The sequence below is a fragment of the Pristiophorus japonicus genome, chromosome 7 (genome assembly GCF_044704955.1).
Source record: "Pristiophorus japonicus isolate sPriJap1 chromosome 7, sPriJap1.hap1, whole genome shotgun sequence".
Lineage (NCBI taxonomy): Eukaryota > Metazoa > Chordata > Chondrichthyes > Pristiophoridae > Pristiophorus > Pristiophorus japonicus.
In genome coordinates, this window is record NC_091983.1 from 130,670,080 (window position 1) to 130,697,943 (window position 27,864).

At 42.3% G+C, this 27,864-nt stretch overlaps 2 protein-coding genes across 2 annotated transcripts in view; one reads left to right on the forward strand and one right to left on the reverse strand.

The window, feature by feature from the left end:
* Positions 1 to 14,650, reverse strand: part of rfx6 (regulatory factor X, 6) — a 91,568-nt gene extending 76,918 nt beyond the window's left edge. The window contains exons 1-6 of the mRNA XM_070884463.1: positions 14,416 to 14,650; positions 13,504 to 13,660; positions 13,041 to 13,164; positions 12,654 to 12,715; positions 12,158 to 12,235; positions 5,015 to 5,042 (exon numbers count right to left, since the gene is read on the reverse strand). Coding sequence (XP_070740564.1) covers positions 5,015 to 5,042; positions 12,158 to 12,235; positions 12,654 to 12,715; positions 13,041 to 13,164; positions 13,504 to 13,660; positions 14,416 to 14,650 — 684 coding nt within the window. The remainder of the gene's footprint in view (positions 1 to 5,014; positions 5,043 to 12,157; positions 12,236 to 12,653; positions 12,716 to 13,040; positions 13,165 to 13,503; positions 13,661 to 14,415) is intronic.
* Positions 14,651 to 16,937: 2,287 nt separating this feature from the next.
* The window catches only part of LOC139266634 (cellular communication network factor 6-like), a 52,520-nt gene continuing 41,593 nt past the window's right edge, over positions 16,938 to 27,864 (forward strand). Inside the window, exons 1-2 of the mRNA XM_070884223.1 lie at positions 16,938 to 16,989; positions 25,442 to 25,514. Coding sequence (XP_070740324.1) covers positions 16,938 to 16,989; positions 25,442 to 25,514 — 125 coding nt within the window. The remainder of the gene's footprint in view (positions 16,990 to 25,441; positions 25,515 to 27,864) is intronic.

A 27,864-nucleotide genomic window follows, 5' to 3' on the forward strand; every position in this document is an offset into this window, starting at 1 on the left:
TTAATTGTACATTGTTTACTCATTTCTTATTTTAGTGAAATGCAAATATCATGGTCAGATCCAATTATATCGGCTTATCCAACTTTTAAAATGTTCTTGCCCTGGTTACCATGAACAGCATATTGTGATTATGTGAATAAATGGATTTGAAGCTTTAATAAAGTGAGTTACATTAAGTCATTTTGCTGGTGAAAAGCTGGTATTAATACAATGTGTCTGGTTAATGGATAGGCGTTATGAGTATTTCTGCATCACTTTTCTGATTTATATATTTAAATATTTGTAATTTGTTTTTATGTCTCAGAACACCTGTTCCTAATGGCCATTATGATAATGGTTGCAATATTATCTGCTTAATTAGCCATGAAACCTTTAATAATTAACTAATTTGTCCAGAAAGAAGGTTGCTGGCATTAAGTACATAATTTTCACCCACAGAAAGCTGAAAAGGTCAATATATTGTACAATGTGTCAAAATCCTTCTTGTTCCACTTATTTTGTGAGATCAAACATTACAGTTTTAATTTCAAAAATGAATTTATTTTTGCTGATTCTGTACACTTTGTAAATTGAGATACCACAATTTCCATGAGTGCTTAATTTCATTTAGTTAACAATGTATCAATATGCTCAAATAAATCACATGAGAATTCATGAAGGTAAGAAATTGAGAGGGAACCAAAGGGAGACGATTTAAAACTGATGGATAAATTGCCTGCCTGTTTCAGTGGATATGAGAGTCCAGGTCCCTGTTTTAATTAGCAAGGAGTTCAGGCCAACATTCTTTCCCCAATCAACACTGCTAACAATAATTTAACTAATCATTCATCTCACTGTGGTTTCTGGATCCTTGCACCAAATGAGATTGTACTTCAAAATATTTCAGTATGTGAAATGCTTTGGTGTATCACGAGATATGTGATCAGGCACTATAAAAATTCTATTCTTTCTTTCTACTGAAATTGTAAAGAATAGTTTTTTTTTTAAGAATGCTTTTGTGGTTTCGTTAGAAATAAAACATAGGAAACTCTCATGCTATGTTTACAATGTCACTAACAGAGTAACCAGGCAATATCTTAGCCCCCTCTCCAAAGGCACACTGGATACATTCATAAATTATGAACAGAAAGATGCAAGAACAGGCAACATAAGGAGCATGGAGATGTGATGCATCTGGGGTAAATACAGGAGTGTAAGATATATAGGTACATACACCGGGAGCAGTAAGACCAACAAGCTGGGAGCAACAATACAAATGACAAATGTTGAAAGCTTTATGCAAAAAAAGCATTAACAGTATATATAAATGTTATCAAATGTATCGATATATAAAATAAAAATTAAACCCATGTGTTTTTCTTGTGCATCACACTTCTCGGTCGCATATCAAGTTCTAGATCATCCTCCTTGGCAGTAATCTCACTGGAATTTTTGGGCTTAGTACCCTGGCACTTACATTGGTGAATTTTCCTGGATCAGCTAATTTGGGTGGGATTTCTGGTTGGGGGCGGGAGGAGGTGATGTTGCTGCTTCAGGCCTTGGCCAGCTACCTCCAGGGCAGGTGAAGAAGGCAGTCATTTTAAAAAATATTTTAAATTTGTCATGCTGGTCAAATGCAATCAATCATCTATCAATTAACTGCACTCAGTTGACAGACCATTTAAAATGTAAATCTCCCCTCCACTTTCTCAGCAATTCTCTCAGGAATGCAACAGCATTCAAAATGCCCAGCCTAAATCAAGTGCTAATGAAGGAAAGTATGTCAAAAGATGTATTTTATTTATTAACATCCAATTTGAATGCAAACTGACTTCCAAAGATCCTCTCAAAACACAAAAAAAGAACAGATTTACTTCAGAACACTGGACTTCATATCACAAAGTAATTTTATTGTACAATTACATTGTTACAGCAAGTGCTTCTTATTACTATTATCATTTCTGGTCCCCCTCTGTGCTGTTCTTAAACCTATCCTGGCGCTGAACTCAGGGGGGGCCAGGTACTCCAGTTGGCTGTGCTGTAATATCATGGGTCTCTTACCCCAGGTGACCCTTCTTGCAGGGCTTCTGATCCCAGGAAGACTTTTCAGCTGGCTGTAGTTTTGTGATCATGACATCTATCTGAGGTGGCTGACTGGAAAGGGCACTTGAACTGTCAACAGGTGAAAGGATGTCATCATGAAGGTAGATTCTAGTTAAGCTATTTGCATGGAGTCCTGGATCTGAGTGCCACTAATTAGCCTGTGGTAGGCAGACTTGATGGTATCAATGACCCTGATAGATGTCACTCTGAAGCGCTAAGAAGCCACAGTCCACTGTTCTTTCCAAACGGCATCCCAAGGTCTAAAAGCCAATCATCAAAATATCTATGTGAGATGCACTGACTCGTCTTGCAGCCTCTCTGTTGGGGCTGGGTGGGCGGGAGAATCAAATGTAGATGTTTGTGGTGAAATCACCTGCTCTAGGTTGTGTTGACTCTTTCTTACATATTGGCATGGAGGATGGCATTGGACTCCACCGTGATGCCTGCCATTTGTTTCTGGTCCTCTACGATGGTCCTCAAGGCCTCCATGTGAATGTGATGCTCATTCAGTATTTTCTTTATAGCAGTTACCACAGAGATCTGACTCCTTAGGGTCGGGACCCAGGGGATGATTTCTGCGCAACCTTAACTACCCCTGTTCGATCCCACTTTCATCTTTGACTCCTCTGGCATCGTGAAGGAATTGAGTGGAAGGGTGCCACTTATAAAGAAACTCAAAAGAAGGGTCAGGGGAGCAGGTAGTTTACCATGTCTACACTGGTGAGGTTGTTAAACTTTTTGCACTACAAAGGAATCCTGGGAGTCAACGAGATATCACTCATTGTCACAGCTATCTCCCTCCACAAAGTATGCACTATATACTTAGTGGATCTCTGGGCTCTGACAGCCAACCAGTCCATCCCTCCTACTCTGTATCTCCATTACGAGGATATGCAAGTTCGCTGCTCATTTCTTCGATCTGACTGCCTTCCTTCTTGCCCAGGTTACCACCTACCTCCAGTGTTTATTTGCCACTTTTAGCAGCAGATGGTTTTATATCTTGCTGCTGTACCGGGTCTCTGCTTTTCATTTGAGTTTTTTTCTGGCCACCATCTCTTATTCTCCCAAATGCCCTCACCTCCTCACTCCCTCTACTGCTTCCACCCCAGTTAATCCTCCTTCCCTATATAACCTCTTCCCCACTGCCCCCATCCATCTATGTATTTTCCTATCCTCCTTGCTTCCTGGCCCATTAGGGGCCTAAATCCTGCCTCAGCAATATATTCTGCCAGCTTCCACTAGTGCATTTAAGGCGCTGAAGGCTCTTTTTACACCGATTGCATGAGTCTGTCTAAATTAGCTGGCTGCACGATTGATGGCAGAGTCAGCACTACAGCCTGATGAAAGTCTCATTCTATCTCTGTTCCAATGGTGCCATTGCGCAGTCAGAATTTCAGGCCCATTGTTTATTATACTGTACCTGCTTTTACAAACCAGCCATCCTCTGATTTACTGTGTACAGTGCCAAGAAAGATTTGCTCTTTATATAAAATTGCCTAAGGTTGAATGATGTGCTATTCGGTGCCAGTTAAAAGAGAAAGAAAACATATGAATTGTTAAATCGATCTTAAAATTTTACTGATTACTATCCTACTGTAACAATTGTGAGGGGCAGGACTTGGGGAAGGTGGAGTTGTGGATCCTACCACCTTTCAGGGAGGGGAGGAAATTTGAATATATGAGCCCATAAGATTTTTGTGAAGAGAAAACACAAAGAGACAGAGGGAAAGTGCTGCCTTGTACAATTTTTACCGATTATTTAATACACACTGTTATATACATCATCATGTTTGGAGTTGTGGCACTTTAGGTGGGTCATCACGCTATGATGTCAGCATCACTAAAGATACCACTTTAACCCCACTGGCAAAACGTATGTACGTTACTTGTTAACATGTAATATGATTGGTTGAGCAGAATGTTTATAAAACATATCTCTAGGCCAATTGTATTTTATAAAATCGGTTAAAAATTAATCAATTTTCAAATAATATATATATCAGCAATCGTGTGATGAGTGAATACCAGAAGTACTAAGGTATAGGATGTGCCTAACACATTGACCTTAACCTTCTTGACATTCCTATTTTCAGTTTCACTTCTATTTATATATGGTTTCTTTGTGTTTGTGTTATTTATAATATATTCAAGTCAATAACTTTATTTTCCTGCATTTCTGAAAAATCTATGCTTTCTACATTCTTGTATTGTTTTTCTTATATCAAGCATACATTTTCTAAAGAATTTGTGACATCAAACACCCAATATTACTTACCACTAATAGTCCTCCTCTGCACAATTAACTTATTCTGATCTTGTGTTTGACTTTTTTTTCCAAGATGAAAATGAAAAAGCAGCCTCTTATATACATTACAAAATCTTATACATTACAACAGTGCAGCTGGTCATGAAATGATTAGACATGTATGGACTCCCTTTCTGGTCTGAAGTTGATTTATCCACCCATGGCTATGGCACAATAACATGCACATGGACACCATATGTGCCTGTAGAGCACAATTCCCCACCTCCTCACCCAACCTCCAGCCATCTGCTGTTCTACATATGAAACATATAACAGACAGAATGTGGTAATCATTTATTTTTCATGAAAAATTGCTTATCTTTAAAGTTTTCATTGCACATTAACATTGTCCAATATTTACTTAAGCACAGCCGCACATGTTGCTTTAAATTCATTATTTGCAGCCTTTGCTTTTTGGCCCTTTGTCAAGTTCAATAATTACTGCACGGTAAAATCAATAGCTTTAAATATCTGGTTGTGGACTGTACTTCTGAAAGAAAGTGTATATAAAATTTTATTCTGCCAGTAGTGTTTATTTCTTTCTTTGTAATAATGTAACTATCCATTTACAGGTGATTCAGAATAAAGGGATCCAAAGGCCCTTAACATAGCTTTAATTATACATACCTCATTTTTTAGTTTGCTTCCTGAAAACCTGTGAAAAATGAAAAATACAATTAATTATTAATATGTATGTATTTTTATCCAAGATCAATTAAATGAGTCTAATAGACCTGACACATCTTCAAATAGCTTAAACGCAGGTGCTATGGTAAAGGTATTGTCGTGCCCTCAAGAATTGTCATGTGTCATTAATGTTTGGTGAATTTCTCAATGGGGAGTGGGAAGGGATCTTTCTCACTGTCTTATTGAAAATGTCCCAAATGTCAAGATTTTTTAAATATTGCTAATTTACCTCTTATATTGTGCTTGATAGTGTAATGTTCGACAATAGCTTTCCATTTTTCATAATAATAATATCTTTTATTTTTATAGCGTCTTTAACCAGGTAAAACATCTCAAGGTGCTTCACAGCACATAAGATAAAACAGATAAATTTGACACCGAGCTACAAAAGAAGAAATTAAGGCAGATGACCAAAAGCTTGGTTAAAGAGGTAGATTTTAAGGAGCATCTTAAAGGAGGAAAAAGGTAGAGAGGCAGAGAGGTTTAGGGAGGGAATTCTAGAGCTTAGGACCCAAACAGCTGAAGGCACAGCCACTGATGGTTGAGCAGTTATAATGTGGGATGTTCAAGAGGGCAGAATTTGAGGAGCGCAGACATCTTGTGGGGCAGTGAGGCTGAAAAAGATTACAGAGATAGGGAGGGGCAAGGCCATGGAGTGATTTGTAAATAAGGATGAGAATTTTGAAATCGAGGCATTGTTTAACCGAGAGCCAATGTAGGTCAGAAAGCACAGGGATGAGTGATCGTGACTTGGTGCGAGTTACGACACAGGCTGCAGAATTTTGGATGACCTCAAGCTTACATAGTGTAGAATGTGAGAGGCCAGCCAGGAGTGAGTTGGAGTAGTCGAGTCTAGAGGTAACAAAAGGCATGAATGAGGGTTTCAGCAGCAGAAGAATTGAGGCAGGGGCGTAGGTGGGCAATGTTGCAGAGGTGGAAAAAGGCGGTTTTAGTTATGCCGCGGATATATGACTGAAAACTCATTAAACTCATTTCAGGGTCAAATATGACACCTAGGTTGCGAACAGTCTTTTTCACCCTCAGATTGATGCTAGGGAGAGGGATGGAGTCAGTGATTAGGGAACGCAGTTTGTGGCTGGGACCAAACATAGAAACATAGAAAATAGGTGCAGGAACAAGCTATCCGGTCCTTCGAGCCTGTACCACCATTCAATATGAGCATGGCTGATCATGCAACTTCAGTACCCCACTCCCGTCTTCACTCCATACCCCCTGATCCCCTTAGCCATAAAGGCCACATCTCCCTCTTGAATATATCCAACAAACTGGACTCAACAACTTTCTGTGTTAGAGAATTCCACAGGTTCACCACTCTCTAGGTGAAAAAGTTTCTCCTCATCTCGGCCCTATATGGGTTACCCCTTATCCTTAGACTGTGACCCCTGATTCTGGGCTTCCCCAACATTGGGAACATTCTTCCTGCATCTAACTTCTCCAGTCCCGTCATAATTTTATATGTTTCTATGAGATCCCCTCTCATTCTGTATAAACCTAGCCGATCCAGTCTTTCTTCATATGTCAATCCGGGAATTAGTCTGGTGAACCTTCACTGCACTCCCTCAATGGCAAGCACATCCTTCCTCAGATTAGGTGACCAAAACTGCACACAATACTCAAGGTATGGTCTCACCAAAGCCCTGTAAAACTGCAGTAAGACCTCCCTGCTCCTATACTCAAATCCTCTCGCTATGAAGGCCAGCATGCCATTTGCTTTCTTTACTGCCTGCTGTATCTGCATGCCTACCTTCAGTGACTGATGTACCATGACACCCAGGTCTCGTTGCACCTCCCCTTTTACTAATCCATCACCATTCAGATAATAATCTGCCTTCCTGTTTTTGCCACCAAAGTGGATAACCTCACATTTATCCACATTATACTGCATCTGCAATGGCTTAGGTCTTCCCAATATTTAATTGGAGAAAATTTCTGCTCATCAGTACTGGATGTTGGACATGCAATCTGACAATTTAGATATTAAGTAGGGATTGAGAGATGTGGTGGAGAGACAGAGTTGGGTGTCGTCACCATACATGTGGAAATTGACTCTGTGTTTTCAGATGATATCGTCAAGGGGTAGCATATAGATAAGAAATAAGAGGGGGCCAAGGACAGATCCTTGGGGGACACCAGAGGTAACGATGCAATAGTGGGAAGAGAGGCCATAGCAGGAGATTTTCTTATTACAATTAGATAGTTAAGAAACAAATGCTGAACAATGGTGAAGAGGCGTTGGAGGAGGATGGAGTGGTCAACTGGGTCAAAGGCTGCAGATAGGTTGAGAAGGTCAAGGAGGGATCGTTTACCTTTGTCACACTCACAACGGATGTAATTTGTGATGAGAGCCGTTTCGGTAGTGTGGTAGGGATTCAAACATTGAATTCATGGAAAGATGGTCACGGATTTGGGACGCGACAATACGTTCAAGTACTTTGAACACGAAAGGAAGTTTGGAGATGGGGCGATAGCTAGCAAGCAAAGTGGGATCAAGGGTTGAGGTTTTTTTTAGGAGAAGGGTGATGACAGCAAATTTGAAGGAGAGGGGAACCGTTAACAATGTCTGCTAACACGGGAGCCAAAAAAGGAAGTTGGATGGTCAGCAGTCTAGTGGGAATAGGGTCTAGGCAGCAGGAAGTGGGTCTCATGGACAAGACGAGCTTGGCGAGATCAAGAGGGGAGATCAAAGAAAAACTAGAGAAAGATGTGAGTTTATGGCTAGGGCAGGTGGGGGCATCAGATGAAGTTTGGTCCTGTGGCTAGGTGAAGGAAGGGAACTCGCAGAAGCAGCTGATCGGATGGTCTCAATCCATCAGCTCCTCACACTTGTTGTTGGAGGTGAGTGTGGTGGAGACAGGGGAGAGGGGTTTATGGAGATGGTTAACAGTAGAGAATAGTAGCCTGGGGTTATTGTTACAATCCAGAATAATCTTGGAATAGTGAGCAGTTTTGTAGGAACCGATAATGTTTTATGTGTTCGAGCCAGATCTGGCAGTGAATGGCTAAACCAGTTGTCCGCCACATCCGTTCAAGTCTGCGCCCTTATGACGAGGAAGCGAAGATGAGTGTTGTACCAGGGGGAATGGCCAGCATGGAAAAGAGTAATCTTTTTAATAGGGACTAGGGCATCAAAGGTGGTGGTGAGGGTGTGGTTGAGCAGATCGGTGGCTGCAAAAATATCATTGTTAAAAGAGGGCAAAAGGCTGGATAGTTTTGAATTGGTAAGTGCAGTAGTAAGAGAGTTTGGAGAGAGTTTTTTCCATGGGCGGATGCAGAAGGAAGTAGGTTTGTATTGGGGAAGGGGGATGTGGGTCGAGAGCGATACAAGAAAGTGGTCAGAGATGGCTTTATCTTTAATTGAGACAGTTGGAATAGCAAGGTCAAGGGAGTGGCCATGAATATGGGTTGAGGAATTTACATGGAGAGAGTGATTAAGGAAGGATAGGAGGGTAATGAACTCAGAGGAGAGAGAGCATGAATAATTGAGATGGAGGGTGAAGTCACCGAGGTGAGAAGTCACTTGGTGCATAGGCTGAGGGAGGAAAGAAGTGATGATATATCAATGATAATGTTTTTATCATACTTCGGTGGGTAGTAGAGAATGAGAATTTTGAATGAGAGTTGAGAGGGTTGGAATAAGTAGAGATGTTCAAAAGATGAGAAAGTGCCAGATGAGTAGGGTGATCATTTAGGGGTATGATTTGGTGATGAGAGCTACATCGCCAACACGGCAGTCTGGGCGGGGCAAGTGGTGGAAGGTATAGCCAGGAGGGGAGGCTTCGATTAAAGGTAATGTGTCATTATCCCTCATCCAAGTTTCCGTTAGCGCTATGATGTTGATGCAGTCATCCACGATAAGGTCATGGATGGCAAGGGCCTTGTTTGCAAGTGAACAGACATTCTGCAAGGCGATTTTGAGAGGATCCTTGATGGCTGATCTACTTCCAGCATACACATGGTCATTGCTTGGAGGGATGAGTTGGACAGGGAGGAGATTTGCAAGGTTAGCCCTCCCTGGGCAAGCTGGGCGATAAGGACAGTGAAAGATTAGGATGGGACAGTTGGGGTTGTTGCTTGTGAGGAGATAGTGATGAGTGCCATGATGGGCCCTTCAAAGAATGCCAAGAGAGGCACAGAGGGAAGCTGCAGGCTTGTCTAAAAGGGAATCAAGTCTGGAACGACGACAGGAGATTAGGAAGTTTGTAGAGTAATGAAGTGTTGGCGTAGTGATTTTGGTGGACAGAGTATATGAGAGAGGAGAGATGAGAGGCAGCATAAGTACACTAGACACTGACCAGGGAGGGAAAGAGAGAAAAAGCAGGAGAATGAATTATAAAATTAAATCAATGGCTCAGGTCTGAGCAACCAAAATGTGCACACAAATAGACACAGGCGAATTTTTTTTTAAGAAGTTAAGCTTACATGGTAAATACTACAATATGGTTTCTACAATAATAGAATCAATACAATCAAGATTAATTATATTTAAACAAAATGAAATAAGATATAAAATAATTATAAATTATAAATTAATTTGAAATAATAAAATCATAAAATCTGTCTATCTATCTTTCTAATTCACTCTTTGTCCTGTGATTCAATTAATATGGAAGAACCAATCACCAATATAATGTAATATATTAAGAAATGTCAATGTGGAAATCCTCCAGCAAAACATGTGAATAGCATTATTAGCTCCTGAATATAAATGTATAGGTTAATGAGAAGGTTTGGTCCACATTTCTCAAAAATGCACTAAAAATCAAGTATTGGCAATTTTGTATCTAGACATTTCCAATTAAGATACATTTTAATATTCCATAAACCACCTTGGGGCATTTTTCTACATTAAATGCACTATATAAATGCGAGTTGTTGTTTTTGTTGTCATTGTTGTAAATAAATATAAGAGTGTTGGGATAATGAACTGACTTACGTGTCAGTTGTACTGAAATTTCTCCACTGAAGCAACTAAGTCCTCATACTGGATTGGTATTAGGCATTTGAAGTCATCAACTTAAGGGCACTTTTTTGACAAGTGATACAAAACCACCTCAAGAAGGTGATTTTACATTGCTTGAATTTCCTACTGACTGCAGTAAAACAAGGGGGCATAGTTTCAGAATAACGGGTCGCCCATTTAAAACGGAAATGAGCAGGAATTTCTTCTCTGAGGGTCGTGAACCTTTGGAATTCTCTACCCAGAGAGCTGTGGAGGCTGGGTCGTTGAATATATATTTAAGGTGTAGATAGACAGATTTTTGAATGATAAGGGAGTCAAGAATTATGGGGAGCAGGCAGGGAAGTGTAGTTGAGGCCAAGGTCAGATCAGCCATGATCTTATTGAATGATAGAGCAGGCTCGAGGGACCAAATGGCCTACTCCTGCTCTTATTTCTTATGTTCTTAATATGTTTTTCCCTCACTAGTTTAGTTGGCAAGAATACATCACACATTCCCAGATTAAATTCTCGGACTATGCGGAGTTAGTTGATCTCATGCAGGGTTGTAGTAGCAAAGCTACAATTGGTCTTATGCCTCTGGACGAAAGAGAGAAAATCAGCTAGAGTTGCTGCTCCTGATTACAATCAAGTAGACCGTGATAGAAAGTGAGTATTTGTGAATGTCCCATGAGAACAGAGCTCATATACGAAGAATCACATGGGAAAATAGGCTGGTAGCATTCAATGTCTAGGCTTATACAATGACCACCTGAGTGGGATCTCAGATGGAAAATGGTACTTGTGGAACCACACCCCAACAAAGCGTGAACATCTTCTTGAGAGGAGGGGATAAAAAGGGAAAGAATCGGAAAGTAAAATATACAAACTCTAAACTTCAAGATGATTCTAACTGATCTGTTGCCTTTATTTTTGAATATTAGTAAAGAGCTGTCTGGGCTGTCAATTCTTCACTAATGTTAGAAAGTTCAGCAACTGAAACTGAGTACAGTATTTAAAACCACACACATGTACAGAGCTTCATTTTGCCTGGGTAGAGAGCAGAGCCAGGCTACACATTTCCTGCAGAGAGTGTGGTCTCAGCTTTTAAAATGTGATTTTGCATCAACTAGAGTTATATCCAACTGGTGCAAGCCTGACAAGGGTACAACTATTTACTACAAGTGGAATCACATATTTTGCTTCATCATCATTATCATAGGCAGTCCCTCGGAATTGAGGAAGACTTGCTTCCACTCTCAAAATGAGTCGTTAGGTGGCTGAACAGTCCAATACGAGAGCCACAGTTCCTGTCACAGGTGGGACAGATAGTCGTTGTCGGAAGGGGTGGGTGGGATAGATTTGCCGCACACTCTTTCCGCTGCCTGCGCTTGATTTCTGCATGCACTCGGCGATGAGACTCGAGGTGCTCAGCGCCCTCCCGGATGCACTTCTTCCACTCACCACACTTCAATACACTCACCAGTTAGATTGTGAATCTGCCTCTCAAGTTATACTGCCACTTTTATGTCCATGTGCCCCACAATATGAGTAGTTGAGGCAAATAGCATAGATGTATTTAAGAGGAAGTTAGATAATAAACACATGAGGAGGGAAAAGAATAAAAGTTTATAGTGATAGGGTTAAATGAAGAGGGGTGGGAGGAGGCTCCTGTGGAGCATAAACACTGGCATAGACCAGTTGAGCCGAATGGCCTGTTTCTGTGCTGTACATTCTATGTAATTCTATGTCAAGTGGCAGTATAATTGTCTCCAAACTGAATGTTGTCCATTCATACCACCAGCATAGAGGAACCAGGATTCGCATTTAGTAATACAGAGGATCTCAAAAGCAGTTAAAAACACCGTTAGATATACCGTGCCATTCATGCATATACTATTCCACCGATATCTGAGAATAGGTTCGTTACAGGCCAGAAACAGATTGCACTTTGTTTGATGTCGCCGATAGTGCACTAATCCTGTTAGCTTTCACCTGGGCAAATAGCATGTGAGTTAGCACACAGCTGACTAATAAAGTAAGCTCTTGATTACACTAATCATCATATTCAACCGAGGAGGGTAAAAAGATGTAAATATGACCTAACCTACAGAGGATAAAGTTACCTTGTCAAGCCTTTACCAGAGTAGACCGAATGGTAATATGCACTGCTCTCTTTGATGCCAATCCCGTAGTAGTGATACCTGCAAGACAGTGCCACCGTTTCGAAGTTACTTTTTCTTTAAGCCAATAAGGAAACAAACAACTATAATATCCGTCAAAATCAATTGCTCGCATCAATTCCCTTCCCCCGCGTGAACGCGTTTTCACGATGTTGTTCGATAGACACACAGGGAACTGGGAAAGATAACAGGTTTGTGACACTAGTATGGGGATTGAAAGGAAGTCGGTTCGTTTTGACAGGAGCTGGTAATAACAGCAGACAGGCAGATGTCATAGCACTTAAAATAACTTTAGTGATTTACCGCTAATAAATCAGATAACTTTCCCGCGCGTTTCCAGATTTAACAAGTCCAAAATCTAAACAATAAATTAAGTTGATCATATTGCCAACTGAAACAAGCAGACCTCACCAAACATGATGCTATCTAACGCACTCACTTGGAGTGTCCTCTGGTTCCAAGTCTTCTGGTGGTGAGGAGAGGAAACTTCTGGCGTATTGTCTGAAAAAAACACACAAAGCAAGATTAAAAACATTTAATGAAGAAAAACAATATTTTTAAAAATCTTGACATTTTTGCATGGCGTCTATTTGAAGACTTGGAAAAAAATGCTCGCTGATTGTCCTTATATAAAGCAGGTCTTTTTAAAAAGTAGTGGGTCTACTTTAATATATTATACAACTCGGCTGGTTCGGGATCAGACTGGAAGATGAGGAGAGCCGACGGGTACGATGATGCACTTGTGGTATACTAAGTAATAGCCGTTTCCTTTTAAAAACGAACTTATTTCATTCTTGGCTTGTGTAAATATCGGCGAATGTCTTACCTTTCCGAATGTGGCTGCGCAGGCTGGTTCCAATTTCTCTTTCCTACAAAAATCTAAATAATGGGCATAGAGGATACACCTGGGTAAACAAACCCCTTCACACACGATGTAGTTTTCTTCCAACCTGACAAAGGAGACATTAACAAAATATGAACCCATTAGTTGGGAGCAGGAATCATACTGGGGGACAAATCTACCCCGTGCCCAAAGCGACAAGTAAATCAAACCCGATGCTGTGCTGGGATCCTGAACAGACTCTTGCTTCAGATTGTTTGAGTTTAACGAATTCGTCTGAAATATAACGAATTAAAGATAATCAGCTTCGTAGGTTGCTTAGAAAATATTTTGGGATTTCATTCGCATAGGATTTTTTAAATATCTAGTCGCAGATGTAAAACAAGATGAAAGGGTTTAACCCAGTAATGTGGTGTTCAGTCTGATCCGTGCGGGGCCGCGCCCTTACCATTGCAGTGTCAGCTGTGTCTGTTTCTTCTTGTCCTTGATAATCTGAGTTATCGTTTTTTTCTGACACTGTTGCTTATCGTTAAAGAACGCTTTTCCTTCAGAAGTATTCCCATCCTCTTCCTCAGACGATGCGATTTCGTTGCATGTTTCGGATTCTGGTGGAAACAGCGAACGACAAGACACTTTTGCCGCAATCCTTCGAGAGTCTACAGTTTTATTTCATTCATTTATTATTTTAGAAAAACAGTTAGCGCGCCCACCGGAATTTCAGAGTTGGGATTCTTTAGTGTTGTGAAGGACAGGAATTTGAATTATTTTAAACTGTTTGCTGGAGAGGGCAGATTCTCCTCATCACCCTGGTCTCCAGTTACTTTCTTTGTCTACATGTCATTCGCTTCACTAAAAAGTGTAAAATAATAAATGTGTCACTATATTTAGGGTGGTTCTATTCAAATACAGCAAACGGGGTCCGCAGATTGAGATTCTGCACCTTTATTATGTAATATTCAAAGCCTTAAATCCTGAAGTATAATTGGCACTTTTCTGTTGGTTTTATCAGAACTGCACACAGTTACACTGGTTTGTAAATCAAAACACATTCAATTAAAGGAACCAACGTATTTGGCCCAACTGATACTTTGATTTGGATTTATACCTGCTCCCTAAAAAAATCAATACAATTACATTTGGAGTTTTAACAATCTGCCTCCTCCGGTTTGTTCTGGTGATCTTTGATAGTGATTGTATGAGAAAAAAATCAATTAAATGGAATTGTAACTTTAGGCACCGTGCACTTGACCCAAAATGTGAATCATCTTGCCTCAATACCCCGTCCCTCACAAGTTCCTGAAGTGTGTGTTACAGCACAATTCTTTGCCGCAGGCTGTTGGTGCGACTGACAGAATCTCACCTGATTTAATGCCCAGATCAGCCCCTATCTCCTCCTCTCCACACCCAGGCAGTGACATCGAGTTCTTCTCCAGCTCCTCACTGCCGTCACAATCTTCCGAAAACGAAGCTAAGTGTTTGCCGATCAGAGTCATGTAGGGCTGGTCCTGAATCTGTGCCGCTACCTTGTGAGGAGGCTGCAGGTGAACGACAGATGGCCCCTGGGACTCGGGCATCCTCTTCATGGGAATCTTCATGGCGAAAAGTTAGAGAGCGGCTGGATGGCCCGAGTCCTTTTTTACCCACGTAATTGGACGTCGCTGGGATTAAATCAAAGACTCATGATCTCTCTGAAAGGTAGGATAATTGACACTCTCTGGATCTTCACATTATCCGATGACAAACTCCTCAACCTGATCCTCAGCATCCCAGTAGGAAAACACTTTGGTTTTGTGTCCACTGCCAGTCATCAGTTTGAAATCTCTACAGTCCATGGCTGGTCAGTTCTAAAGCTCCCCTGGTGTAGTAAACCATCCCGATTTTTAGATCCGAGATTAACCAGCTATAAACCCTCAGAGTGCGCAGTTACAATAGCTATTTAAACTCTTCCGAGCACGCCTATTTGTTTGCACAATGCGGATATCAAAAACGAAGTCTGCAATAACTAGCAGATGGGTGAATTTGATCTGAAGAGCTCTTACTGTGAAAGTAGGCACCGCGACATTGTTAATTAAACTCACAGTTCCGTCCTGGTGATGAATCACGCTTATTTATCATTTAAGGGAAATGTGGAGAGCAGATCCCCAAAAATATTAATGATTAACTGGAGGGAACAATCATTTCTGATTGTGCCTTTCAGATTGGTGTTTATCATAGGTTTTATATCTGGCTGTAGATAGCTGGACCCATGGTACAAGGATAGAGAGTGGCGAAGAAAGAATCAACACATTACTGACTTTTTGAAACTTCTACGGAAATATTGTTAAAAGGTAAAATAATGCTGTCTTTCAAGAGAACAATGTTCTGTCACAAGATTATCACAGATGGCAAATTAAAGAGCAAGCAACATACTTAGAATTCATTTCCTATCTTGCTAATCGATTTTGTATCTACTTTTCTCCTTGTCCATATTGCATGTCCCTCGCATCCATCTGGTTCTATAAAATACAATGAGTCATTGCTTTTTCCTTTACTACAACTTTGATTTCTGAACCTGGTCTTTCTCCCATCTATTATTTATTTTCCTCCTATAACATTTTATTCTCTCTACCTTCTGTCCTGCTACTTCCGTTCTACTTTCTGTTCCGTGATCTGATTATTTTGTCTGGAACCTTTGAGTCCATCATCATTGGTGCTAATCATATCTCTGAGGGACAAAACTATCAATGAAGGCCAGAGCGTCCTGATTTTTAAGGGATGGGATTGGTTTCTATTTTGTGAATGGACTTTTTTTCGAGAGACAGTGTAGTACGCCACCTGTCTTTGAGTGCTGCAGTGTTTTTGATTGGTTGCATTTTAAAGAATGTGAAATCGGAGTTATACCGCATGCCTTTTGCTCTGCATGCGTGCCAGATACTCTCCCACATTAATCGAACGCATCGGACACTCTCCAACACCCGCTGTACATATCAGGCATGCACTAGATGCAATTAAAAAGAAAATCACATGTAGTATGTAACAAAGCTCCCTATGATGTATATGGAGATAAGTACTTACAGTTTTTATCCCAACACTGGTTCCCCTTCCATGTCATCCGTGGCTCAGTGGGCAGCACTCTCGTCTCTGAGTCAGAAGGATGTGGGTTCAAGTCCCACTCCAGGGACTTGAGCACAAAAATCTACGCTGACACTCCACTGCAGTGCTGAGGGAGTGCTGCACTGTCGGAGGTGCCATCTTTCAGATGAGATGTTTCACCGAATCTCTCAGATGGACATAAAAGATTCCATTGCACTACCTGTATTTTGAAGAAAAGCAGGGGAGTTATCCCCAGTGTCCTGGCCAATACTTATCCCTCAATCAACATCAAGATTATCTGGTCATAATTGCATTACTGTTTGTGGGAGCTTGCTGTGTGCAAATTCGTGACCATGTTTTTCACATTACAACAGTGACTATACTTCAAAAGTACTTCTTTGGCTGTAAAGCACTTTGGGATGCCCTGATGACATAAAAAGCAGTATATAAATACAAGTCTCTTTCTTTCTTAAACTAAAAGTTCTAATATTTATTTGATTACTGAGATCTAACTGTCCAAAGAGGACCTACAGCCTTTGTGACTTATCGTGGTGCACTATTCGTCCACATCCTTCTCAACCTTTCTGCAGCCTTTAACATGGTTAACCACACACATGCTCCTCCAACATCTTTACTCTGTTATCCAGCTGAGTGCCCTCACCTCCTTCAAATCTTATTTATCCAGTCATAGCCAGAGAATATCCTGCAATATCTTCTCTTCTCACCCTAAGACCATTACCTCTGAAGTCCCTCAAGGTCAAAGAGGTAAGCTTTAAGGAGGGTCATAAAGGAGGAGAAAGAGGTAAAGAGATGGAGAGGTTTATGAAGGGAATTCCAGAATTTGGGGCACAGACTGTTGAAGGTACGGCTGCCAGTTGGTGAAGCAAAGTGAATGGGGGATGCATAGGAGTCCAGAGTTCTTGGAAGGTTGTAGGGCTGGAGGTGGTTACAGAAATAGGCAGAGACGAGACCACGCAGGGATTTCAACACGAGGATGGATATTTTAAAATCAAGGTATTGGTGGATGGGGATTCAAAGCAAGCACCGAGGGTAATGGGTGAGTGGGATATGATGCAGGTTAGAATAAGGGCAACAGAGTTTTGGATGATCTCAAGTTTATGGAGCGTTGAAGAAAGTGGCCAGCCAGGAGAGCATTGGGATAGTCGTGTGTAGAAGTAACAAAGGCATGAATGAGGATTTCACCAGCAGATGGGCTGAAGAAGGGTTGAAGGTGGGCTATGTTATGAAGGTGGCGGTAGCAATCTTTTTGATGGAGAGGATATGGGGTAGGATGCTTAGCTCAAGGTCAAATCGGATACTGAGGTTGCGAACAGTCTGTTTCAGCCTGATATTTGCCATAGAGGGGGATGGAATTAGTGGCCAGGGAATGGAATTTGTGGTGGGGATCAAAGATAGTGGCTTTTGTCTTTCTAATGTTTGATTGGAGAAAACCCAGAACTGGATGTCAAAGGAGTAGTCTGAAAACAGAGGCAGTGGAGTAGTGAAGTGAGATGGTGGTAAGGTAAAACTAAATGTCATCAGCATACATGTAGAACCTAATGTTGTGTCTTTAGAAACATAGAAAATAGGTGCAGGAGTAGGCCATTCGGCCGTTCGAGCCTGCACCACCATTCAATAAGATCATGGCTGATCATTCACCTCAGTAACCCTTTCCTGCTTTCTCTCCATACCGCTTGATCCCTTTAGCCGTAAGGGTCAAATCTAACTCCCTCTTGAATATATCCAATGAACTGGCATCTACAACTCTCTGCGGTACAGAATTCCACAGGTTAACAACTCTCAGAGTGAAGAAGTTTCTCCTCATCTCAGTCCTAAATGGCTTGACCCTTATCCTTAGACTGTGTCCCCTGGTTCTGGACTTCCCCAACATCGGGAACATTCTTCCTGCATCTAACCTGTCCAGTCCCATCAGAATTTTATATGTTTCTATGAGATCCCCTCTCATCCTTCTAAACTCCAGTGAATACAGGCCCAGTCGATCCAGTCTCTCCTCATATGTCAGTCCTGCCATCCCAGGAATCAGTCTGGTGAACCTTCGCTGCACTCCCTCAATAGCAAGAACGTCCTTCCTCAGATTAGGAGACGAAAACTCAACACAATATTCCAGGTGAGGCCTCACCAAGGCCCTGTCTAACTGCAGTAAGACCTCCCTGCTCTTATACTCAAATCCCCTAGCTATGAAGACCAACATACCATTTGCCTTCTTCACCGCCTGCTGTACCTGCATGCCAACTTTCAATGACTGTTGTACCATGACACCCAGGTCTCGTTGCACCTCCCCTTTTCCTAATCTGCCGCCATTCAGATAATAATCTGCCTTCGTGTTTTTGCCACCAAAGTGGATAACCTCACATTAATCCACATTATACTGCATGTGCCATGCATTTGCCCACACACCTAACCTGTCCAAGTCACCCTCCAGCCTCTTAGCGTCCTCTTCACAGCTCACACCGCCACCCAGCTAAGTGTCACCTGCAAACTTGGAGATATTACACTCAATTCCTTCATCTGATTCATTAATGTATATTGTAAATAGCTGGGGTCCCAGCACTGAGCCCTGCGGCACCCCACTAGTCACCGCCTGCCATTCTGAAAAGGACCCGTTTATCCCGACTCTCTGCTTCCTGTCTGCCAACCAGTTCTCTATCCACGTCAATACATTACCCCCAGTACCATGTGCTTTGATTTTGCACACCAATATTTTGTGTGGGACCTTGTCAAAAGCCTTTTGAAAGTCCAAATACACCACGTCCATTGCTTCTCCCTTGTCCACTCTACTAGTTACATCCTCAAAAAATTCTAGAAGATTTGTCAAGCATGATTTCCCCTTCATAAAACCATGCTGACTTGGACCGATCCTGTCTCTGTTTCTGTTTATTTTTTATCCTCCTCTGTTCGCAGCTTAAAGGCTTCCCAAAAGGAATATGTGTGAGGTGTTTAGCAATTGCCAAGGTAGGCTAATTAATTATTTATTATTTACAGTCAATGGAGAAACAACAAGCAAAGTTTAGCTCGTTAACTTTTTAACCACCTACTATCTCAGTGCCTTTTTAAAAAAAAACTTGTGTGATTACATCATGCATTCAAACACAATATTTAAAAGTAATTCTTTTCCCAAAGCCTTTCTGTGGAAAATGGTCAGAAATGCCTGAAATGTGACAGTCCCTTTTCTCCTTACGAACCTCAGCATATATGGTATTTAGCCTTGAGGATTTGTTATTCTTAAGATACTTTAGCTTATTCATTATCTCTGTCATACTCACTTCAAAATTCTCTCGGATATTGGGTGTAGAATGTCATTTTTGTGTCATTTTTGTTCTTTGAGGGCAACAAAGCAGAGTATTACTGATTTCAGTAGATGCACTACATTGGGCATTAATGCTTGCACAATGAAGCCAATGAAGCAGAAGAAGCAATAATCCTAATAGTTATCTGTGAAATGCAATTAAGAGGCATTTGAATTGAATAGCATTGGGAAGGTCAGGGCAAATGTTAGCTGAGTAACTACTGAGGAATGACATGCAGCAGAGTAAGGAAAGCCAATTGCTAGAGGCCTTCAGGGAAGAAGTCAGAGAGTGTGGGACACTACATGGAACTGGCAGTAACTACCCTATCCCTATCCTAAGAGGAATGAGACGAGGTTGCAAAAAGGGTGCTCAGGATTTGCAGGAGTTGGAAATGCATCAAGAGACCCTACACAGGAATGGTTAAATGAACAAAAGAATGTATTAAAAATACAGTAACTTGATAAACATTGTAACTTGAATAAGATTTAACTTGAATAAAATTTAAGCATCTCAAAAGTGGAACAAAATTTATTAAATATTATTGTGAATTGGGAAACTTTTAAAACTTTTATAAAATAACAACAAAACAGCAACAAATCAACAATGAAACAACAACTCCTGCACTAAATGTCTTTTACCTGTGGCCCCTCCTCCCACTCCCTCACCTTAACCCCACTTCATCGCATCATGACCCTACCCAAGGTGGCACGAAGACGTCGTGCAGCAAGGTGGCCAGAGTCCTGCTGTATTAGGGAGATAGACAATGGAGACGCCATGTGTGGATCCCCTGAAGCTCGGGGTATGGAAAGCCCGGCTTCTGAGCGGCTTTATCACTCACAGGGGATGTGAGTCTGGGTGTGACACCTGGGACTGTAGTTTCAAAGATCGAGACCATCAATTGCACGTGGGCATTGACAGACTCTGTGGTTTCGCGGCTCGCACGGACAATCTGCGACCTGACCTCCATGTTCACGGATAGTGCCGCAATGCTTGCGGGAAAAGCACCCAAGGCCTCCAGGAGCTGTTGGGTGAGCTGGATGCTCTCCCTTGACAGTGTCACCATGTCCAGGTGTGCCTCTGCCTATCTGTCAGCAGACCGGCTTTGCCGATTCACCCTCCAGGGAGACATCATATGAGATTCAATCCCAGTGGTGCGTTGCTGCTCACCACTTGTACCCGGGGCCTTGGATGGCTCAAAGCCTGAGAATGTTTCTTCCTCGGACAGGCTAGTGGCCGCAGCAAAAAGAGGTGTCGAGTGCATCAGCCCCCCCACCGCCCCAGAATACGTTGATCAGTTTGCTCCTCCCAATGAGGTTCCTCATCCTCGGTGCCACCCTCGTCCCCCTCCTCCACCCCCACATGATGGCCTGAGGTGGAGGCTTCCATTCGAGGATGTGGCACATGAGACTCCTCATCTGGAAATAGAAAACAACAGATGAGTGGTTAGCAGCAGGGGATGGGGCAGGGTGACATGAGTAAGGTCACATAGCACAGGCTCATTTGAAGGACTGCCGCTGCTGCATTATATGTAGCCCAGAGACACTACATGACATTGCCCCAACCCTAGTCCACAGACACTGCATCACATTGCCCACCCAGCCCGAGGATTTTGCAGGACTTACCCTTAGTTTGAAATGGGGTCTCAGCACCCCCACGAGCAGTTGACCTCCCTGAGACATCGATCAGATCTGCCACTCTCTCCTCCAGATCTGTCAGAGGCATTGTCCATTGCTGCTCCCAGTGGCTAGAGGACATCTTTCGCTGCAAAGATGACAATGGGAATGGTTACCAGAGGGCCCATGTGCTCTTGTGGCACACACAGATAGCCATCAAAGCACTAATACCATACTGTGTGCCTTTAATACAGTCCTCTGTTTAATGGCCCTGGAAGTTGCACGTGGTTCATGGGGAAGACATCGAAGCGCAGAAACATCTTTTAAGATCTCAGAAACCAGTCTTAATAATGTGTAACGATCATTCATGGTAAATAAGGAGCAACACTAAACCTACCTATACCAATATGTGTCAGATTTATAATTTAAGTAATGAAGAAGTGCATGAATAAAAATATTCTTATTCTGATGACCCTGCAATGGTCATTGAACCTCTTGTGGCACTGGGTATGTGTCCTTCTGATGACATCCACGAAAGACACCTCCTCAGAAATGCTGGTCCAAAGATGCCTAAAAACTGATGGGAGGGGTTTATTTGCACCCCTCCTATTTAAATCCCCCCATCTCCTCTCCACAGCTGTGATAAGGGCCTCGTTTGTCTCACTACTGAATGTGTTCACATTCTGCCTGTTCCCATCTCCTTCTTCCATCATGTCTGCTATCTGAAAATGTCTGATTCAGCCCTGGGTGTACTGTGCATGCGTGGAGCTCCCTGACAGGTGACCAGAAGAGCAGGAAGAAGAAAAAAATGGCCAAAAAAAAATTGTAAAAAAGAAGTATTTGCGTATACACAGAAGGTCCATTTTTTTTCACTCACAAATTTTGGCTTCGGCGCACGAATACAGTTGTGCAACACCGGATTTATCACTATCGCCATCGCCGGTCACCATTTGGCGAATTTTGCTAGGTACCTGGGCGGTAAAAGAAAAATTCTGCCGCAATTATCGCCAAAAAATGGGCAAAATCGTTAAAACACGAATTTCTAGCGTATAGTGTACAAAAGCAACAAAGTTATGGTGAATCTTTATAAATCACTGGTTAGGCCCCAGCTGGAGTATTGTTTCCAATTCTGGGCACCAGGCTTTAGGAAGGATGTCAAGGCCTTAGAGAGGGTGCAGAAGAGACTTAGAATGGTCCCAGCGATAAGGGACTTCAGTTATGTGAAGCGACTGGAGAAGCTAGGGTTGTTCTTCTTAGAGCAGAGAAGGTTAACAGGAGATTTAACTGAGGTGTTCAAAATCATGAAGGGATTTGATAGAGTAAATAAGGAGAAACTGTTTCCAGTGGCAGAAGGGTTGGTAACCAGAGGACACAGATTTAAGAAAGATAACCAGAGGTGAGATAAGGAGAATTTTTTTAATACAGTGAATTGTTATAATGTGGAATACACTGCTTGAAGGAATGGTGGAAGCAGATTCAATAGTAACTTTTAAAAGGGAATTGGATAAATGCTTGAAAAGGAAACATCTGCAAGGTTATGGAGAAAGGGCAGCGGCGTGGGACTAATTCAATAGCTCTTTCAAAGAGCCGGCACATGCACAATCGGCCTAATGGCCTCCTTCTGTGCTGTATCATTCTGTGATTCTATGTTTCAAAATAACTTATAATAACTTTGCATCTGGCACTCATCCTGAATTGTTGTCCCATGTCTTTTTCCAAGACGAACATGCTGTGTCAAGACTTAAATGGTAGAATCTTCAGAAAAAAGTATATTGCAGACATATTTTAGTCTGGTAGGGATAGAGAAGAGCCAAAGGAACCATACATCAATTTTGTTAAAATGTAATCCCATATATGACATCTAATTATGTATTTATGTCATAATTTGTGTTTGTTGTAAACAAATGAAAACAGACTTACCAAACACCTTTTCATGAAAACAGTTTTTAAAAAGAATTGCACCCTGGAGAGATTTTAATGAATTGCCTTGGGTAATGAGACATGTAAAGTTGTACCAAGATGATAAATGAGTACTAACCCGATGTAGTTAGTTGCATTAAAACAGGAAGTGAGTTATTGGAAAATTAATGTTTGAAAAATCATGCTGGTGGGAGTGGTGACCCAGATTCCTGATATTCACTCTGGCAGGAGAGACTCCATGCTGGGAGTGCAACTTCATAAAATTAGCCCCAGTGAGTTTATTAATTTCCATATAAAAATCCACATGCTTTATCATCTTGGAACACTGCCATTACAGATTAAAATATTGGTTCAGTGATTTGCCATGATCTAATTGTATGGCGGAACAGGCTTGAGGGGCTCAATGGCGTATTTTTGTTCCTATGTTCCTATGTTTCAGTTTAAGATTCCGTTCAGCAACTTCCCAGAGCTGTGTGGCAGAGATTTGCAACAGTGTTGTGGGAGATTGAATTTGCTCCTTCCATCCTGCTGATAGTGTGTAATCAATTTCCACTCCGTTATGTCACCATGGCAAACACCAGATAGTGTGTTTTTTTAACAAGATACTGACTAATAGCCTTAAAAGAACAGCCATAAAAATCTCTACACAGGATAACTGGAATGTTGGGAACATTAAAGCAGAAGTGACTCCATAATCCCTAAATGCAGCACTGATGCCCCCTCAGTGTACTGTTGATACTGCATCCTACTCATTTAGAACTGTTGTTGGGAGGTAGGTTGCAAACAGACGCTTTGTAACATTGTACAAAAATCTGTTCCAGTGAAAGCATGAAATAGGAATGCCGGCCACAAGCCACTTTCTTAATTCATGTCTCTGACTGGAAGTTCAACATGGTTACAAGAGGAAACTGAGAGACAGCAATACATTTACAGATTTCTCTTTATAAAAGTTAGAGATTATGCAGGAATTTAGAATAGTGATCTTATCAAAATGATAAACTCTTAGTCTGAGTATAAGAGCCTGTAACCATTCATTTCCATATACAGTAATTCTATCAATGGTAGCATACTGTAAAAGAGGTCATTTTCCAACTTCAATTCTGGTAAGGAGCCTTGCCCACCAATAGGGCATATTTGAAATTCCAGTGCATGCTGCACATATTTTTTGACCAACTTCATGACCCTGGCAGGAAGCCTTACCTGCCAAAGGCACATATCAGAAATTCTAGAAAAAGCTGCACATGATGTTCATCCACAGTGTGTGCCTACATTTCTGATATATGCTCCCAGCCAGGAGCACAAAATCAGAACTCTACCTCTTAAGGCCCCAAATTTTCCCAGCCGCTTAGAGCGGCATAGTTAGATATGGTGCGCCGACTTAGTGGGGGAAAAAACGTGCCGAAAACTTACCGGGATAATTTGGCCATTCCTGGATCCCTGTGGTCCTGTGGCGTGGCGCTGAGAAACCTGCGGGGGCCGGAGCTTGGGCTGCGCTTGTTCAGTGCAGCCGGCAGGGAGTCGGGGCTTGGGCCCGGCATGTCCTCGAGTGCCGGCATGACCGTTTGTGCGTGCTCGCATGCGCAATGCACGTTAAAGCGTGCGTGCATGCGCAATGGGGCAGGAACCTTGGCAATCGGCTATTTAAAGGGAGAGCATCCTCAGTGCCTCAGCAGCATTGGCAGTGGGCCATATTAGAAGGTAAGGTGTGAATTGTGATTTTTGGGTGGCTGAGGGAGTGGAAAGGAGTGTTTCATACATGCATGAAAGGTGAGAACTGTGTGTTTTCAAGATCACCTGAGTGTAAATCCAATACACCAATGATGCAAGATCGTGCAACAAGGACAAAGAACTTCTTGCATGAGGAGATGGAGAAACTAGTCACTGTCATTGAGGACAGATGGCAGGAGCTGGATATTAGGAAGAGTGGTCCCACAAAAGTTCCACCCAAAGAAATGAGGAGACACTGGAACCTAATTGCAGAAGAATTCTCCACAGGGGTGAAGACCGAAAGAACTGGAAGCCAGTGTAAATAGAAATGGCAGGACATTGGTCAAGTAGTGAGTGTAAGTATTATCTTGAGTTTTAAATGGAATTGCAATTGTTACTGTTATCATCTGTATATGTCCCATCCATCAGAAGTTCACCATGTGGCAAAAATTACATTTTCATCTTTGCAGAAGAAATTGGTCCATAACAAAAGGGAGAGAACTAGAACAGGAGGAGGACCGCCAAATCTGCACCAACTATCACCACTGGAACAGAGGTTCACTGCCTTGCTAAATCGCACCTGCAGAAAAAGAATCAGCTCTGCACAAGCTGGGCCCACACGCGAGGGTGAGGGTCAATCATGAAAATGCATCGTCGCCCTTCAAATCAACCTGCTGATTGGCCTGCTAAACATGAGACTACTCATTCCACCCATCCTGCCCCTCCTTTCCTGCTAACCATTTGACTGATCTGTTGTATTTTTCAGAACAAGATGATAATCCAGAACATCCTGAAGATCAACATGAAGATCCAGATGTATCTGCTCCAGACCAAGGCGGGTGGGGGGAGGAGGGGTCCATGGATCTGTGTCACGGGAGAATGCTGATCGTGATATGGATCAGTCCATGGTACAGAGCATCACTTTGCCAGACATCTCCATGAGCTCTGCCACGACATTTCTTGATTTCACACTTTCCGAGGTTGCGGGTCCCAGTGGCGGTGGTGGAATGCAGGTTGGAACACCCTGGGCCCCACTGTCTCAGCCTGTGCCTCGCACTGGAGGGGTGCCGTTATGCAGACCCACGGCGAGGGGAAGGAGAAGTCGACCAGTCTCTCCTGAGATGCAGCCTTCATCAGATGTATATCAGGTTATGTCATTGGGTGAGGAGACCAATGCCCTTACCCGATCACTCGTGGCCGCCGTCAGTGGGGTGCATGATGAGGTTGCAACACTGTCCGGAGAAATATCAGCACTGAGATGGGAACTGAGGGCGGGCTTGTCAGAGGGAGTGCAAATGATGGCAGCGACCATGAGGGAGCTGGCTGCTGCAATAAGGGCACACAGGCCTGACAAATGCCATTCCCACTGCAATCCCCACACCAGCTTTAGTTGAGACTCAAGCCAGGCCCCCAGCACCCCCTCCCCCTCCCCCTCCCCACCACCATCCCCGCTCCTATGAGGAAGTGCACATTCCCCGATATGTGGGTGAGAGATGGGTGCAGCCTTTCTTTGCTGTTGTTGTTGTTGTTGTTGTTGTTATTGTTGTTGTTGTTGTTGTTGTTGAAGTGCATTGTAAACTTTCCAATAAAATATTTTTTGCATTAAAACTGAATCATGTCCCATTATCACCACACAACATTTAGGAACAACTGTAAAAAAAAAAATCCCTCACCCCTACAGTCATGCGGGCCTGCCGCCCCTAGCCCTGGCTGAAGGGCTAGCCAATGCATTCTGCAGTTGGCAAGGCAGGACTGCTCTATTTTCAGTAGCTGATTTATCTTTCATTTATTTTTGATGATGTCGTGAAGATGTTGTGCTGAAGTTGTTTTGATGTTGTGCTGATGCTGTGAAGCTTTAGAATCCTCTAACTCACCTTCCTCCCCCCCCCCCCACCAACCATCTCTGGCTACCTACACTGATTTCTTAAATGTAGGTAAGGTTTTTCTCTGCCTACAAAAGTGGCCACATATACTGGCCTAAGTTAGTTTGGAGTAACTTTTAGCTAGCCCAATTTGCTTCCATGGCCAAAACAGGCATAAGTGGCTGGTCACTCCCCCTTTTGGAGAAAAAAACAAAACTAAAAAAAACCTAACTAACTGACTAACAGTGGAGCAAGTTAAATGGGGAAATTTTCAATTTTTAAGTTACCCCAAAAAAAGCTACTTGCTCCAAAAAAAAAGCGGGGCAACTCCTGGAGAAATTTGAGCCCTATATGTCTTTTGCTGTATACCTGCTAAATCTCTATCCCTGGGAATGTCCTTGAGTTTTCTCTTGAACAACGCCATTAGAAACATAGAATCATTGACATTTACAGCATGGAAGGAGGCCATTTCAGCCTATCGTGTCCGTGCCGGCCGACCAAGAACTATCCAACCAAATCCAGAGGCTTTCTGCCTCTACCACGCTTTCAGGCAGTGAGTTCCAGACTCCCACCACCCTCTGCGTAAAGAAATTTCCCCTCATATCTCCTCTATACCTCCCCCTTATTACTTTAAATCTATGCCCCCTGATTGTTGATGCCTCTGCCAAGGGAAACAGGTCCTTCCTATCCATTCTATCCAGGTCCCTCATAATTCTATACACCTCAATCAGGTCTCCCTCAGCCGCCTCTGTGCCAAAGAAAACAGACTCAGCATCTCCAATCTTTCCTCATAGCCAAAATTCTCCAGTCCAGGCAACATTCTTGGAAATTTCTTCTGCACCCTTTCCAGTGCAATCACATATTTCCTGTAATGTGGTGACCAGAACTGCACACAGTACTCTAGCTGCGGCCTAACTAGTGTTTTATACAGTTCAAGCATAACCTCCTTGCTCTTGTATTCCATGCCTCAACTAATAAAGGCAAATATTCCATATGCCTTTTTAACCACCTTATCTACCTGGCCTGCTACTTTCAGGGATCTGTGGACCTGCACTCCAAGGTCCGTTTGTTCATACAGGTTTCAGTGTCATGCCATTTAATGTGTATTCCCTTGCCTTGTTACACCTCCCCAAATGCATTACCTCACACTTATCCGGATTGAATTCCATTTGCCACCATTCTGCCCATTGATATCTTCCTGCAGTCCACAGCTTTCTTCTTCATTATCAACCTATTTTAGTGTCATCTGAAAACTTCTTATTCATACCCTCTACATTCATTCCAAGTCATTGATATACACGACAAAAAACAAGGGACCCAGCACTGA